We start from the raw sequence: 17538 nt of genomic DNA on the forward strand, positions 1-17538 counted from the left end.
AGCAGCCCAACCAACTTGCAACCCAAAGATTGTAAAAATACAACTTCTTCAGAGGAAGTATAATTCCACCTTTAGTAATCCCAGATGATGTTACTGTTGTTTATTACAAAAGTGATTTGGTATTTGTAGGATTTAATTTGGGGTTGTTTCACCTGATTCCAGAAACTGATAGCTCTCAGACATTGGTTGAGGCTTTCCATGGCATCATGTCTGCCTAGGCTAGTTATGTATAATTTGTGTAATCCTCAGACTGATGACTCCTCATTCTGAGCTGACAGATGATGTCTCCTAGCAGCTTCAACTGCCAAACTTTTAGAAAAACTTTCCAAGCAGTCTCTGAAATCTCTGAATCTCCCTGAATTCATTCATCATCAAAGTCCCACTAGCAATGCACCTACAAAGTGTAATTTGACAAGTGATCTGACCACAGCAAAAACAAATTCCAGTGTCCTTGTACATTCCAGAATAAAGTGTGTCAACCACAGTCACCATGGAGGCTCTGAATGGAAGAGCAGATCATTAAAGCGCTCCATGGCATAGGACCCGGGTACCTTCGAGACCGTCTTCTGCCACCAATAGCCTCCCACCGACCAGTCCGCTCCCACAGAGAGGGTCTCCTCAGGGTGCCATCAGCCAAGTTATGTTGGCTGGCGACACCCAGGGGGAGGGCCTTTTCTGTGGGAGCCCCAGCCCTGTGGAATGAACTGCCCCCGGAAATACGCAAGATCTCCGACCTCCGAGTGTTTCGTTGCGCACTGAAGACCCTGTTGTTCCGCCAGGCAGGGCTATCAACTTAATAATTTTAATTGGGGTATTTTAAATGTTTGGGGTTTTAAATCGGCCAAATCTATGTAATTATTTTAATTTTTAATTATTGTTGTGTGTTGTGTTTTTAAATTGGCTGTACACCGCCCTGAGTCCTTCGGGAGAAGGGCGGTATAGGAATAAAATTATTTATTTATTTATTTTTATTTAAAGTACCTTCAGGAACTTTGTAGTAATCATGACTCATGAGACAATATACATGTAAAAGGCAGCTGCTAAATGGTCAGGTAGTCAGTGCCAACAGCAGTGCAGCTTATTTTCCAGCCCAATTCCATACAAAGCCACCTCAAGCACAATATGTTAGCTCTTCAAGGTAGGCCAGATAAGAAACAAATCAATTACAATACAGAATCGTCCTGCTTTCTTTTACTCGCCAGAAAACTAGGGAAGATCTGATATTTTTTTTATTTATATGCCGCCCTTCTCCAGAGACTCAGAGACTTATACAAAGTCAGCTTATTGCCCCCACAATCCGGGTCCTCATTTTACCTACCTTAGAAAGGATGGAAGGCTGAGTCAACCTTGAGCCTGGTGAGATTTGAACTTGCAGTAATTGCAGGCAGCTGATGTTAATAACAGTGCTTTAGTCTGCTGCACTACCAAGGCTCCTATTTGAAATGCTTCCCATCTGCTTTTGTGGCCTGAAATATCCTTTGAATGATAGTTGTCTAATCTGTCTCCCAAGGTCAATCCAACATACCAGGGATGAAATGCTCCCGGTTTGAACCGGATCACCTGATCTGGTAGCGATGGAGGCAGGTGGTTTGGAGAACTGGTAGCAAAAATTCCTGCCCCCCACCCCACCCAGCTGAGCCGCTCGATCATCAGAAGCTTTTTTTTATTTTTAAAAGCATTTTTTCTATAACCTCTTTGGCCAAAAAAATGCTTTTAAAAGTAAAAAAAAAAAAAGCCTCTGATGATTGTGTGGCTCAGCTGGGATTATCAGAGGCTTTTAAAAGCATTTTTTTCTACAACCTCTTCGGCTGAAGAGGTTATAGAAAAAATGTTTTTAAAAGGAAAAAAAGCCTCTGCCGATCAGGCAAGTAAACTGGGATTGTCAGAGGCTTTTAAAAAAAAAAAGAAAGCATCTGCCGATCAGGCAACTCAGCTGGCATCGTCAGAAGCTTTTAAAAGCATTTTTTTAATAATCTCTTCAACCGAAGAGGTTGTAGAAAAAATGCTTTTAAAAGTAAAAAAAAAAAAAAGTTGGCCATGCCCACTCAGTCATATTACACCCCCCCAAGCCACGCCCACAGAACCGGTAGTAACAAATTTTGCATTTCACCACTGCCACATACCATTATACAATGCTCCTTATCATTGTGAGTCTTCTACATAAATTTATGTCATGCTGCTGCAGGACCCTAAACCTGGATACAAAATATGTGAGCTACATCTCCATTGCTGCTAGTCAGTAACCCAACAGGTTTACATGCTCATCAACAACCATGTTATAGATGGATATAATCTAAATGCCATAGACCTGACATTTACCAGCATCTTAGAGACCAAGTCATCTAATAATGTTTCTACCTGGATTAGGACTGGGGAAATGCACTTAGATCAGCGGTTCTCAACCTGGGGGTTGCGACCCCTTTGGGGGTCGAACGGCCATTTCACAGGGGTCGCCAAAGCCCTCTCTCGCCTCCCCCTGCCTTCACTCACCCTCACTCTCTGCCTCTGTTGGATCGCCGGCCGTTCGCTTACCCCGCCCACTCCCAATCTATTGCTGCCTCCTGAGTCCCAGCTGATGGCTAGAGGGAAAAAAACTGTTTAAATTCTTGCCGCAGGGCTTCAAAGGGCCGCCCTACAGCTGATCAGTGTTAAAAAAAAACAAATGAGTAGACCGGTGCCTGCAAAAATAGAAAAAACAACCCCGTTCAGCTTCAGGATAGATTAATTAGCACAAGTTGATTAGATCAGCCTTGACTCTCAGCTGATTTGCTCTCAGCTGTTTTGCGGAGGGCTCTGTTGCTAACTGCAAAAAAATCTCGAGCAGATTTTTTTTCCCCTAGCTATGCTGAAAAAACGAAACTGAAAGTAAAGCAGGGACTTTGCTGCAATATGACAAAATGAGGCAGAGAGAGATTTCTTTTTCTTTTTTCTCACCAAAAAAAGGTAGGTGCAAAACTGCAAACAGTGGGAAATTTAGGGCAAAAAAGGAGGTTCAAGATTTTAAAACACAAAAGAAAAAAAGCTCTATTTAACTAGAGAATTGTAATAATTAAGATACTATTAATTGTATATTGTGTTGAAAGCAGAAATGGTTAAGTTGTGGTTTAGAGGAATATATGGGAGAAATTATTTGGTTTATTATTATTGGTAAATATAATTAATTGATTTGTAAGAAATTAGATTGCATGGAAATAATTGGAATATTCATGTTCATATTGATTAATATACAAAAAAGATAGTTATATAACTAATTGATTTATATTAAAATGTTGAATTTGTATTAAACAACTGTATTACATAATTACATAATTAACCAATGTGAGGACGGATATAAAAATAGATGACAATGCGAAGGGGTATAGTATAGAATAGAAAGGAAAAATTGAATTTGATTAAGATTAGAAATAAGGATGAAGGGTAATATTGGTTTTTTTAAAAAATAGATGAGGAATAAATATGGCAAAAAGGAAATATAGAAATTGTAAATTTAATTGAAATGACTAAACACTGTTTAAATTTGTGAACTGGCCAAATACTCTGTTCAAAGAAAATACATTGTATGTTTGTATGTGTGTTTCTAATTATTGCTATTTATTCATATTTGTTCTCTTTTATTCTTTAAAGTTTAACAATTCATTCTTTATCTTAATATCTTTATATTTGTTTCTTCCCTTTCACCTTTTTTTTTGTACAGCAATTTTTCTCCTCAAACTTACCACCTCTCTCTTTTCTTTCTTTCTTACTTTCTCTTCCCCCCCTCTTTTTCTCCTCCGTACTTCCTCTTCCTTTCTCCTTCTCCTCCTCTTCCTCCCTCTCTTACCCTCCCTCCTACTCTAATTTCCCTTCCCTTCCTTCATCCCTCTCTATTGCTGTATCCTTTTATGCATATGGACTACTCAGAGGGCTGAAAAAGTTATTTTTGACTGGTCCTCGCACTTTTGGCCAGTCCTCGAACCAGTCATAAGTGCGAAGACCTTTTTCAGCCCTCTGAGTAGTCCATGTGCACAAAAGGACTACCCAGAGTGCTGAAAAAAGTGATTTCTGACAGGTCCTCGCACTTTTGACCAGTTCTCGAATTTACGACTGTCCTCACATTTTATGTTTTTTGCCCTATCTTATCACCATGGTGAAAAGAAGCAGTTGTGAAATGAGTAACATGGTTGTTAAGAATGCTGCACGGACATAAATGTGAGGATGATCATAAGTGTGAGGACCAGTCAAAAGTGCGAGGACCTGTCAGAAATGACTTTTTTCAGCCCTCTGAGTAGTCCCTATACACATAGCCATGGCCACCCGATCACATGACCAGCTAGCCATGCCCACCCAGTCACATGACCTCTAAGCCACGCCCACAAAATAATCCATGCCCATAGAACCTGTAGTAAAAAAATTTAGAACCCACCCCTGGTTGGGGGTCACCACAACATGAGGAACTGTATTAAAGGGTCGTGGCATTAGGAAGGTTGAGAACCACTGAGTTAGATGATACATGAACATGTGGATCTCCTATAACAGCTTACTTAGTGGCCTCCCACTATTTGTGCCCCTGCCCATCACAGTCCCAATTTGGGAACCATTGCATCATCTCAACCAAGAATTATTTCTGCATTTTCATCCAGCACATACTCCATTGGTCTCAGCCATCATGTGCACTTTCCGCATCCAGAGCCAGATTATCCCGGACTAGAAGGTGAGATCTAGTCTCCAACTATTCTCAATGCCCCTGCTCAGCCTCTAAGGATGGTGATAACAGCTCTACTTCAAAGCTCCACATTTGCTGTTGCTAGCACTGCTTTTCATAGTATTCCTCACAATAGTAGTAGCATTCTTCATAACAACACACAACTAGAGACAAGGGCAAAGCAGGTATCAGATCTTTCTAAACCCTTTCCCCTGAACCTTCTCAGGTCTGCCATCAACAGATCCGATTTCTTTCTCCCTTCTTGTGTGACCTCCAAAACATCTACTTTATCTTCTGACAAAGTATAAACTAAATCCAAATGCTCATTAAAAGGAAGTAGCTGCAGAAATGTGCACCACTTAGAAATAATCATTTTTGATACTTATTTTAATTTTTAATTAAAAGCAGTTTTTGGATGTTGAGGAGAATAGTAGTATATAAGATGCTTAATTTTTCTCTCATCCTTTCTCTGGTACAAACTGTCTTTCAAAGTTTTGTTTTCAGATACATTTTGACAGAGTACTTCCTCACTGAATATCTTTAACCCCTATTTCAATGCTATAAACTGACCCTACCAAGTATTATGGTCATTAGGAAACAAAAACAATTCAGACTCTATTATGTGTATTTTGTGGATAATAAATTATAATAACGGGAATCAGGATTTTCCTAAAATATAATATAAGACAAGTCCATGCAAAGATTAAAGCATCTTTGCATTTGGAGAAAGACATCCAACAGTTAGCTAAGAAGCCAGTCTTGAACTTTTGAGTATATAACATTTTCAATCTTGAGTGGCCAATACTTGTCTGTTTTCCTTCTTCATTGAGACATTTCCTTTTTTAAAAAAAATTAAGAGCTTCAAAAATATGATGTTTGTCTTATATATTCATTCTGGATGGATTCACATATTGTGCTAAATCATAATATAGTCTCTTTGGATTTAGTTCAGGGTGTCACAATATAGTCCCTGTATATTGTAAAATTATTTAAATTTTAGAGCTATGTGTGAATAATAATTGTTTAAATTAATTGTTCACACATAGCTCTAAAATTTAAATAATTTTACAATATACAGGGACTATATTGTGACACCCTGAACTATATGCATTATATGCATATATTATATGCATTATATGTAAACATACATATGATATGGGCAATATATCTTTATTAAGACAATAGTCAAAATATGAATTTCTTATTCAAATACCATTTTAGTTGTAAATTCCTAGATGTCAGTAGGTTCTGCTTGAATACTATAATATATATAATGTGTAAGAAGTATTACTTATGCTTAGCTAAGTTGGCAGATCCATTATAAAAATAGATATAACATATGTGAAGTGATTTTAAGTTTGAGGACTTGATGAAGATGTTATATAAATACTTTCTTATTTTGGTGCTGAAATAGAGCAAAAGTGAGGTAATTTTGTTTGGTTTTTTGAAGTGGAGTATACTGAGTGTAACCCAGTTGAAAAAGCAAAATAAAATACTTCAACATCTGTGTCTTAAATGTTTATATTCCATCAGGATACTATTATATTTGTTCAAGCCAGTGCAAGAATAAATTGTTTTCCTTCAGTTTAAAGTTCAAATACCTTAATCTGTCATCAGTACTGCTGCTATCAACACTGTCATGTACGATAACGTGATACTTGCTTATTTTCTAGAGCTTAGGTTTCTAAGATGGTCTGATAATAAGGATAAAGTGGACAAGAAGGTATCATTACCACTTTTTCCACAACAAGAAGCAGCTGTATGAATTTTGCCAATCTCAAAATGATATCCAGGCCAATGAGCAGTATAAGGGAAGGGGAAGGGGAAGGGGAAGGGGAAAGGAAAAGAAAAAGGAAAAGGAAAAGGAAAAGAAAGTTTCCAGCTTCACAGATTGCATTTTACATACCAATCTGGTTGTTATACTAATATGGACAGAATAAGTATAAAGTTTGTTGCTCAGGAATACAAAACATCATTTTTAGTATGATAAATCATTGCAAAGGGGTAGGAAAGATGATTGGATTTTCTAACATACCATTTAAGTAAATTAATGTGCAATTGATTTGTGTCTTTTGATTATTGTGAACCACACAGTTATTAAAATATGATGGGATATATATGCTACATTAATTCAAAGTATGATAGCTTCAATCTTTAAAGATATGTTGATCAGAAAATTATAAAGATAGTGAAGTATAAATATGAGGAGTCACATTATTTTAAATATAAAGCAACTTTTATTTTTCTAAAGGTTTGTCTGATTCATTCCTATCACATTCCTATCTTGCCAATAACATTTCTCATAAGAAATTACCCTGACTGTATTTTTAGTTCACAGCTATAAATTTGTTTATAATCAATGAAAACACCAAAGTAAAATTTAAAAATGTACAAAGTATCAATTATCCATATCTTACTTAAATTAATTTTTAAATTAATTTTTGTGGGAAGATTTTAAGATATTCTATGAAATGTAGCCTGACCAAGATTACCTGATTATTAATCAATGTTCCTATCACATTATATATAACATATAGAAAAATTATCAACAAGTAATATCCATAAAACAAATGACCAACTACTAATACATTGCAAAAAAATGAGTATCTAACTTTTAATATGAGGCTATTCCTCTCACATTTATAACATCAAATAACATAAAAGTGTCTTAACATTTGTTTGTGAACAAGAAATAAAACACAGCCAACTTTATACCCAGTTAATATTTGCAGTACACCAATATATCTTCTTCAATCACCACTATCAGCATATGATTATCATAAGCAGATACATCATGCTGGCATACCAATAGAATTAAGATGCAAATTAAGTTTTTTAAAGTTGATATATTTTAAATAATCAAATATTATAATATAATTGTTGCCATGAGAAGAATTCAAGTGATGATAAATCCTTGTTATACTCACATCTATTTGTTTCACTATAGTAAAAAGAAGCATGATTCCTTACATACAAAAGGCAGTATTTTTAAAAAGCTTTATTGTGGGGAAGGTTATAAATGAAAAACAAAAATTATAAACCATTAACATGAGGTATGCAGTAATTAAATTAAAGCAGTTTAATAATAATAATAATAAATAATAGCGAGCGAAGCAAGCGAGCAGGGTGCGTGCGCTTCCGAACCAGTAAGGAAGGTAAGTAGATTTCACCCCTGAAATGGAATCTTAATGAGCAAATGACAATCAATTCTTGTAATTGTAGATGTTATCCAGGTAAACATCCCCTGGCATAAAGTTTCAAATTAAAATTGCAGAGGGTTGCGTCAAACACGATTGACTAATTAGATAAGCTTACCTTTGGCTCCATGGAAATGAAGTTGTGAGTACCTCTACTTGAGAGAACTGACCTTTTTATTGTTTTACTATGGTAAAAATGGTAATAATCCTTCAGTGCTCCAATCTGTAAGAGAAAAAAAAAAAGATTTTGGACTGAGGGGTAAGGAGAAAAGAGACAGAAAATTTATGAAAAGCAGTTTACCTCTTTTTCAAAAGGTCTATAAATTATGCAATTACTACCTGGGCTGAAATGTTACTTGAACCCAAGTACTCATCTTTCAGAAAGAAAGATACAATATGGAATGGTTGAATGTCCTTGAAGTTGTAACTATATAACTGGAGATAATAACTGAACTTGCTGTTTTGTCTGTATCCACCTTTTTAATGTTTAATTTATATGCAACATTTTATGTACCAATCAAGATCCACATTAGCTTTTCAAACCCACTAATATGGTACTAAAATCATTCAGCTTAAGGATATCTATTGTAAAACTATAAATATTTAATTCATGAAAAAAATTCATCTCAACTTTGATAAGAAAAGCTTATTAGAACATTTGATCTTCGAAAGTAGATTAAATTATTTAAAGACTTATTGTTTTCTAAAACGAATTAGGAAATGGAGACATAATTTCTGAACTGTACATCCAGCTTTTTTTTGCATTGAAAAAAGCATTTGGTTTGCAGTCCATTGCATTCATAGGGATCAGCAGGGCATGGGAGAAGAGGCAAAAGATACTTCATGTCCCAACACAAAACCTACAACTTGCATCAGCAAGACAATCTGAAAAAGTAGTTTGGTTCTTGATCTCACCATGTACAGGTACTCCTCAATTTACAACAGCACAGAAAAAAGTTATTTATGACCATTTGCCACATGGCCCATGGTGATTTACATTCAGATCAGTGGTGGGTTGCCCCCGGTTCAGACCGGTTCTATAGAACCCGTAGTAAAACTGGAGGCAGGCTCTGCCCACCCACCCCGACATCATCAAGTGAGTGTATGCAGCCCCATTGCGAACCAGTAGTAAAGGTAAGTAGAACCCACCCCTGATTCAGATGCTTAACAACTGACTCACATTTATGTTGGTTGCAGTGTTCCAGACTTATGCGATCCCGTTTTGTGACCTCCTGACGAGCAAAGTCAATGGGGAAGCCACATTTCCTTAAGAACCGTTACTAAATAAAGAACTGCAGTGATTTGCTTATCAAATGTGGCGAGAAAAGTTGTAAAATGGAGCAAAACTCACTTAACAAATTTCTCACTTAGCAACATAAATTTTGGCTCAGTTGTGGTAATTGAGGACTACCCTACCACAGAAATCATTGCTTGATATTCTACCAACAGGATGTATTTTAGATAAAAGGATTGTTGTATTAAGTAAAAGGAGAGACAAGAAATTGAGCAGCAGATTTTTTCCCCCTAGGATTTTATTTATTCCATGTCACTGTGTTTTTCCCCCACAGTTGAATCATCAATCATCACTACAAATGAAACAAGGGTCAAAAAGTGTAAGCAGTTTATCTACTACCTAACAATATTCTCCTGTTAACCCATTTGATAAGAGATCTTACTGAAGAAGCAGCTAAGGAAAAATAGGGGATTTGTACCACATCAACAACTCATTGTCTTTGATTTGGATTATACTCTGTGGAAGTCAGGAGGGGGGAGGGGAGGGTTAGGGAGGGTTAGGGGGGGGTCAGGGAGGGTTAGGGGAGGTTTGGGAGGGTAAGGGTGGTGAAATTGGGGAGAAAATGTATTTGTAAAACTTTTTCAATAAAAAAACCCCAAAAACAACAACAACTCATTGTGTTGTTGTTAGTTGTGAAGTCATGTCCGATCTATCGTGACCCCATGGACAATATTCCTCTAGGCCTTCCTGTCCTCTACCATCCATTGATTTTGTAAGAACTACCAAATACTATCGATTTCATTTCTATTCCTTATATAAGAGTAAAATTTTCACAAATTATGATGATTCATAATAAGCAAGTAAGCAAAACAGGGATATCTACTGACAAAATACTTACCTACTTCATTGAGTCATGTTTGTCTCCTAGTGACCTGATAGGGACCTATATGTTGGACCATATATGCTTTTCATTGACTTCTTCCAATACATATTTCAATATTTCATGGAGGTCACTGATCTTAAGTCCTAATCAGACTACTTGATACTTCTAAACCTTACAGTAAAAAAGAAAACTTCTTTAATCCTGAATTATTCAATTCAATATTATCCTTATGACAGTTGCAGTATTTTAGGGTCATGTGATCATGTTTTGTGATCTTCTGATAAGCAAAATTTAGGGGGAAGCCATATTTACTTTACAACTCTGCTACTAACTGAACAACTGTGGCAAGACAGGCTGTAAAATGGGGCAAAATTCACTTAACAAATGTCTTACTTAGCAACAGCAATTTTGGGCTCAGTTGGAGTCATAAATTGAGGACTACCTGTATTTGCATGTCAAACAAGCTTATAGCATTCATTGTATTTGATACAGTAGGCTACAAAAATAATCCTTTTAAGATGGTACACTTTATAATAATATCAACAGACCATCAATAAACATTTTAATGTTTTTATCTTGCCTTTATTATTTTTATAGATAACTCAAGGCAGGGAACAGCAACCTTGTGAGGCTTGGGCTGAGAGAGAGTGACTGGCCCAAAGTCACCTAGACAGCTTTCATGACTAAAAAGGGACTAGAATTCAGTGTCTCCTAGGTTCTAGCCTGATGTCTTAACTACTAGACCAAACAGGCTTCCTATCACTCCAAATGTCTAGTCAGAATAAATGCAATATTTTCCTTTTATTAACCTCAGAAGAAAATTTAAGTAAACAATTTACCTAGATAATCACTCAATAAAATGAGAAGCATTTATTTATTAAAGTTGTACACTGCCACAATGTCTATCTGCAATAGCCACAAATCCAGAAAGACTGCTACTTCCTAGGCACAATGTCATCCCTTCAAGAGTTCAAGGCCGGGACAACTGCAATGAACAAAATGTAAGTATGTCTTGCTTGAATTCAACTTTAGATGGCATCATCCCATCCACAGCATGATACCCTCCAGTCACTGGGACAGAATGTTGAGACATTCTCCTGGTGGGCCTTGTGAGGGGAGAAGGTTGCAGTACAAAGCTGAGTATACTCAGCATATGATGGTATCACACCCTGAACATTTGGATGATTTCCCAAAGCAATTTTATGCTGAATAACAAGGGAGAAGGAAATAACCCCTGTGGCCCATTACTGTAGGGGAAGAACAGGCAGAACCTGGGGACACAGTCAAGTGAGTAATTAACCCAGAGTTGTTATATTTCCACAAACGGTCTAAGTCTAATTCTTCTTGCTTTTGTTGATTTTTATCTAACCAATTTAGTGTTGACCATTAGTTGTCTAGATTCTTGTGAATAGGCATGATTAATAAACCATCTTAACTGGAACCTGAGGTGTGGTCCTGATTCTTCATGCCTGACTACAAGGAAATGACCACCAAGTCAAATTGCCTGACTGCTAGTGACTGGAACTGCCTGTTGAACAGAATGACTATAAAATACTGCCACCCAACCCTAACCTTCACAGACAGTCCCTAAGAATGCCATAGTTAATGGTCTAATAAGCAACAGGAGATTCAAAGATCTCAACAAAGAGATCTTTGATCAAGGAAACATTAAGATCACAACAAATTTCATCAACTATAGCAACTAAAGTCATAACCATTCTGTACTCGGGCTTTGAAAGAGGCCAAATAATCTGTTTTCTTCAGGCTGCATCAATCACCACATATTTAACTACCTTCACCCAAAGTGAAGTTTGGGATAAATAGTCTTTCTTTAAGGAGAGGGTGCCCAGAACTTCTTTCAAGGATGCTGGAATCACCTTTTCCCACAGAGAGCATTAACTATCTCTTGGATCAATCAAGTCATCTTTTCATCTTCATATAAGAGCTAGGAAGGACATGGTTCAATACTGTAAGTGGTAAGGGTCATAATGCAAGTCATAATGAGTCCATATAATAGAGCTAGGATGCCCCAAACACCCCATTAAACTCTGCCTACCTTTGGCAAATCTAAGTGACTTTAGCAAAATGCATCCAAAGTGGTCATCCTGCCCATTCTTTTCTAAAGCAAGGCTGTTGACCCACCTTACTAACTCAATCAGGTAAGAAAAATAATGATGCTATAGGCTAGGATTTGAATTTCTACTTGTGCTTGGTCACATTTACTTTTTATCTTTTTCAACCAGTGCTTTAGATATTATTTTTGGTGGTTCAACTCCCATAACTACTCAGAGAACTAAAATGTGCCTCCGGATCAGGACACCAAAGGGAATCATCTTGGAGAACATTCATTGAGAGCCTGGGCTACAGGAAAACAAAGCCATTGGTGAACTCACCTCTGACACAACTGGGAAATTCCTCAAGTGCTTCCAAGAAACCATCTGAATTCATACATTTAAGACACATCCAACCTAACTGATCCTATTCTGCAGAGGTTTTCATAGCAGTTAACCTTAATTGAACCAGAAAGAGATCCAATTTGACAATGAGGCAGATCTAATCTTGTCATGTTCTATGCAATTGCTCTGAGCCTGTGTCAGGCTTGAGATGACAAGTCCATGACTGCCAAAATATAACTGACCCAGGTCTCTGGCATGGAGCCTGAAGTCAATCAACATCCTAAAGTGGTGTTTCTCAACCTCAAAACTTTTAAGATGTGTGAACAGTTGCAAGAATTCCACAGGCAGCATGCTAGCATTCAGAAAAATACCCACCTCCTCTCTAAAGCCCAACTTAACACAAGGTTCCTCACACCTCCACTACCTCAAGAAGAATCTCCCTTGTCACATAACCTCCAGTAAGATCAATACCTCCATCCCAACTCTTAGCTCAAGGTTGTTGCAGGACTCAAAAACATAGAGGGCAAATGTTCAAAAGTATCACCACTCTCAACCAGATCTTACTAATAAATGTCTGGTCCATCATCTTATCCAGAACCAAGTCATAGATTAAGCATGGCCTTGGACCTGGCATTTAACCAGCAACTTGAATCCAAAGTTATGAATGATTCAACCATCAGGACTCGACTGGGGCTGCCAAGCTGGAAATGGATGTTCACAATAAATTTTGATCTTTCTTCCCTGAAATTACCAAGTACCCCCTACCATATCTTCCAGGTACCTGGGATACCTGACCATAATTAGGATTGTGCTATCTATGTCCTTCAAATTGTGGACTCATATTAAATCTAACTAACCACCTTCCAATTAAAATAAAAGAACCACATTAAGAATCAAAACACTAAATCACACAGTAACTCAATCACAACTATATACAACTCATACCCACAACCTCACTTAACCCACAGCACCCAAAACAAACTTCTACAAACGTCTGACCCTCCAACTATTACTTACTACTCACATTCAAAAGTGCCAGCCATTTTACCAGAACTCTGCCAGACTGGCATCAACAACAAATCCCCACCTATCCAACATTAACAAATGCTACTGTGTTCAATTCTTTTCCCCAATTTACCATATCTGATCAATCAATACATTATTCATTAGGAAACCAGCTCTGATCAGTCTCCCTGAATGAAGTCAAGACCACTAACTGTTCTCTTGTTGAGAGAAGGTTTCCTAACTCCCTTTGAGTATGATTTGATATACAGTTTTTTTTCTTTTCTCTCTTTTATCCTGCACTCCCTCCTTTTTGTCTTTCTTAATCCTTATTTAAACTGAATTTTATGTTATAATAAATCTCAGTAAAAGTCTTTAAAAAAATTCTGGGGCTTTGTGCCTTAGGATGATTGTTTGATCAAGAGTGGACTAGTTTGCAAAAAAAAAAAAAATCATTTACAATTCAGTGCTTATTGATTGATTGATTGATTGATTGATTGATTATATTTCTATACCACCTTTCTCCCGTAGGACTCAAGGCGGTGTACAGTCAAGAAAAATATAGATACACAAACGTCATAAAATTGCTAATTAAAATTATTATTATAACATAGTTTGGCCCAATTAAATAGAACCTAAAATTAGATAACATTTTAAAAACATTCACATGTTCATATGTTTAGCCCCGCCTGTTGGAACATCAGGGTTTTGAAGGCACGGTGGAAAGCACGGAGATCAGAGATATTTCGTATCTCAGGGGGCAGTTCATTCCAAAGGGTTGGAGCCCTCACAGAGAAGGCCCTCCCTCTGGGAGTCGCCAGTCAGCATAATTTGACGGTACCCTGAGTAGCCCCTCCCTGTGAGAATGAACTGGTCGGTGGGAGGCTATTGGTGGCAAAAGATGGTCTCATAGGTACCCAGGTCCTAAGCCATGGAGCGCTTTAAAGGTGATAACTAACACCTTGAATCGCACCCGGAAGACCACCGGGAGCCAGTGCAGTTCTCATAGGAGAGGTGTTACATGGGCGCAACGAGCTGCGCCTATAATCACCCGCGCAGCTACATTCTGGACCAGTTGGAGCCTCCGGGTGCTTTTCAAGGGGAGCCCCATGTAGAGAGCATTACAGTAGTCCATACGGGAGGTAACTAGGGCATGAGTGACCGTGTGCAAGGCATCCCGATCCAGAAAGGGACTCAACCGGCGGATCAGGCGAACCTGATAAAAGGCAGCCCTGGCCACGGCCGTCAAATGATCTTCTAAAGATAGCCGTGAATCCAGGAGGACACCCAAGTTGCGGGCCATCTCTGTGGAGAGCAAGATCTCATCCCCAATTGTCAGTGATGGTACCAGTTGACTATACTGGGACACCGGAAGCCATAGCCACTCAGTCTTGGAGGGGTTGAGTCTGAGCTTGTTTCTCCCCATCCAGATCTGCACGGCCTCCAGGCAACGGGACATCACAGCAAGGGCATCATTGGGGTGGTCTGGGGTGAAGATGTATAGCTGTGTGTCATCAGCATACTGATGAGCACTCACCCTGAAACCACAGATGATCTCGCCTAGCGGTTTTACATAAATGTTGAACAGAAGGGGTGAGAGGACTAACCCTTGCTGCACCCCACAAATAAGGTGCCTCGAGGTCGACCTCTGCCCCCCTGCCAACACAAACTGCAAACAGTCAGAGAGGAAGGAGGAGAACCACTGAAGCATGGTGCCCCTATTCCTAACCCCTCCAGCCGGTGCAATAAGATAGCATGGTCGATGATATCAAAAACCGCTGAGAGATCTAATAGGACCAGGATAGAGAACCTCTGTCCCGAGCCCTCCAGAGATCATCCACCAACGTGACCAATGCCGTTTCCATGCTGTATCATGAACTGAAGCCCGACTGGAATGGATCCAGATAGACAACTTCATCCAGGTATCGGGACAGTTGTCGCGCCACCACACTCTCAACAATCTTTGCAACAAAGTGAAGATTGGAGACTGGACGATAATTTGATAATGTAGCCGGGTCCAGGGAAGGCTTCTTGAGGAGGGGCTTCACAACTGCCTCTTTCAAGGTGGCAGGAAAGACACCCTCACTCAGAGAAGCATTTATAATCCCCTGGAGCAAGCCCCGTGTAACCTCCCGGGAGGCCAGTACCAACCAGGAGGGACATGGGTCCAATAAACATGTGGCAGCATTAAGTTTGCCCAGAATCCTGTCCACATCCTCAGGAGCCAAACTCTTCCCAGATAACACTCTCAAGACCTGCCCCCGTCTCCTCCCCTGGATCTACCCAATTGGAGTCCAGGCCTTCCCGAATCTGAGTGACTTTATCATGCAGGAATTGTACAAAATCCTCAGCTCGACCCTGTAAGGGATCTTCCCATACCCCCACCTGAAGTAGGGAGCGGGTCACCCTAAACAGCGTGGCTGGGCGATTCTCTGCAGATGCAATGAGAGCGGAGAAGTAGCTAGACTTCGCCGCTCTTATCGCCACTAGGTAGGTCTCAATATAAGATCTCACCTGTGTTCGGTCAGATTCAGATCGGCTTGTCCTCCAATTGCTCTCCAGGTGTCTTTTCTGACGCTTCATCTCTCTCAGCTCCTTGGAAAACCAAGGAGCTAGACGAGATCAGCATCAGGTCAGAGGCTGCAAAGGCACGATGCGGTCCAAGGCCCCAGTAGCCGCCCTGTCCCAGGCAACCACCAGGTCCTCAGTTGAGTCGTGAGCCAGAGTCTCAGGAAATGGCCCAAGCTCCGTCAGGAACCTTTCGGGATCCATCAGGCGCCTGGGATGGAACCATTTGGTTGGTTCCATCTCCCTGCGGTGGGTGGAAGTGACTTGAAAGTCCATGTGAAGGAGAGAATGATCAGACCATGACAAGGGCTTGATGTCTATATCCCCTATTCTTAGATCATTCAGCCACTGATCAGAGACAAAAATCAAGTCCAGCGTGTGATTCCCCAAGTGGGTGGGGCCTTTAACTACCTGGCCATCATGGAAGCCATGGCCATCATGGAAGCCATGAACTCCCGAGCCGTCTCTGACATCTCACCAGCGGATGGCAGGTTAAAATCCCCCATAACAATAAGTCTGGGGGTTTCCACCGTCACCCCAGCTATAATGTCGAGCAGCTCGGCAGGACCGCTGTTACGTGGCAGGGAGCCAGGTATGCAATCATAGGCCCATCTGAATCCCCTGACCCCACTTCACAAGGAGGGACTCACATCCGGCTATCTGAGGAACAGTGGCCTCCCTCAGGCAAAGACTTTCTCTAATGATTGCTGCCACTCCCCCACCCCTTCCCTGAGTCCTTGGCTGATGGAATGCACGGAAACCTGGCGGGCACATTTCCACAAGGGGAACTCCTCCCTCCTGGCCTAACCAGGTCTCCGTAATCCCTGCCAGGTCAGCACCCCCCTCTGAAATAAGATCATGAATGGCTTAGCCTCCTCATAGTATCAATATTCTGCAGGTTTATTCATTGTTCAGATTTATTCTTTACAGTCCATGTCTGTCTTATTATAATTTTATTGGAACTAGTGTGAGACATTGAAAATAGTACCTGATGGAAAAGAAACTACAGGTAGTCCTTGACTTATAATAGTTCATTTACTGACTGTTCAAGTTTATAATGGCATTGAAAAAAGGGATTTATGACCATTTTTCACACTTACAACCATTGCAGCATTGCCATGGTCACATGATCAAAATTCAGGTGTGTGACAATTGACTCATATTTATTGCAGTTGCAAATGACCTGGGATCATGTGATCACCTTTTGCAACCTTCCTACAGGCAAAATCAATGGGGAAGCTAGATTCACTTAACAACTGTCTCATTTGGCAACATACATTTTGGGCTCAATTGCAGTCATAAGCAGAGGACTACCTATAAGGCATAGACATTTTAAAACACACACTAATAACCTAGTGCTTCATCTCTATGTCTTTTTTTCTAAGAGGAGATTCTGGAGCTCAGCCCCAAAGTTCTCACCAAAATATCAAACCCTAAGAAAATTTCACATATAAATAATGTATATGTCCATTGCTATTAATCCAGTCAACTTCATCTCCCAAACATCCTCAGTGATGATTCACTATCTGATTAAAGATAGGGAATTCTTTTGCTTTCTGTGCATGCTCTTTGATCCT

General features: G+C 39.4%; 1 protein-coding gene across 4 annotated transcripts in view; it reads right to left on the bottom strand.

Moving 5' to 3' along the window:
- The window catches only part of PCSK5 (proprotein convertase subtilisin/kexin type 5), a 199499-nt gene that overhangs the window by 170132 nt on the left and 11829 nt on the right, over positions 1 to 17538 (bottom strand). For all 4 annotated transcript variants that reach the window (XM_034410214.3, XM_034410213.3, XM_034410215.3 and 1 more), the window contains exon 2: positions 7997 to 8101. In XM_034410214.3, coding sequence (XP_034266105.2) covers positions 7997 to 8101 — 105 coding nt within the window. The remainder of the gene's footprint in view (positions 1 to 7996; positions 8102 to 17538) is intronic.

Source organism: Pantherophis guttatus, chromosome 2 (genome assembly GCF_059756535.1).
Source record: "Pantherophis guttatus breed Tessera chromosome 2, ASM5975653v1, whole genome shotgun sequence".
NCBI classification, from domain to species: domain Eukaryota; kingdom Metazoa; phylum Chordata; class Lepidosauria; order Squamata; family Colubridae; genus Pantherophis; species Pantherophis guttatus.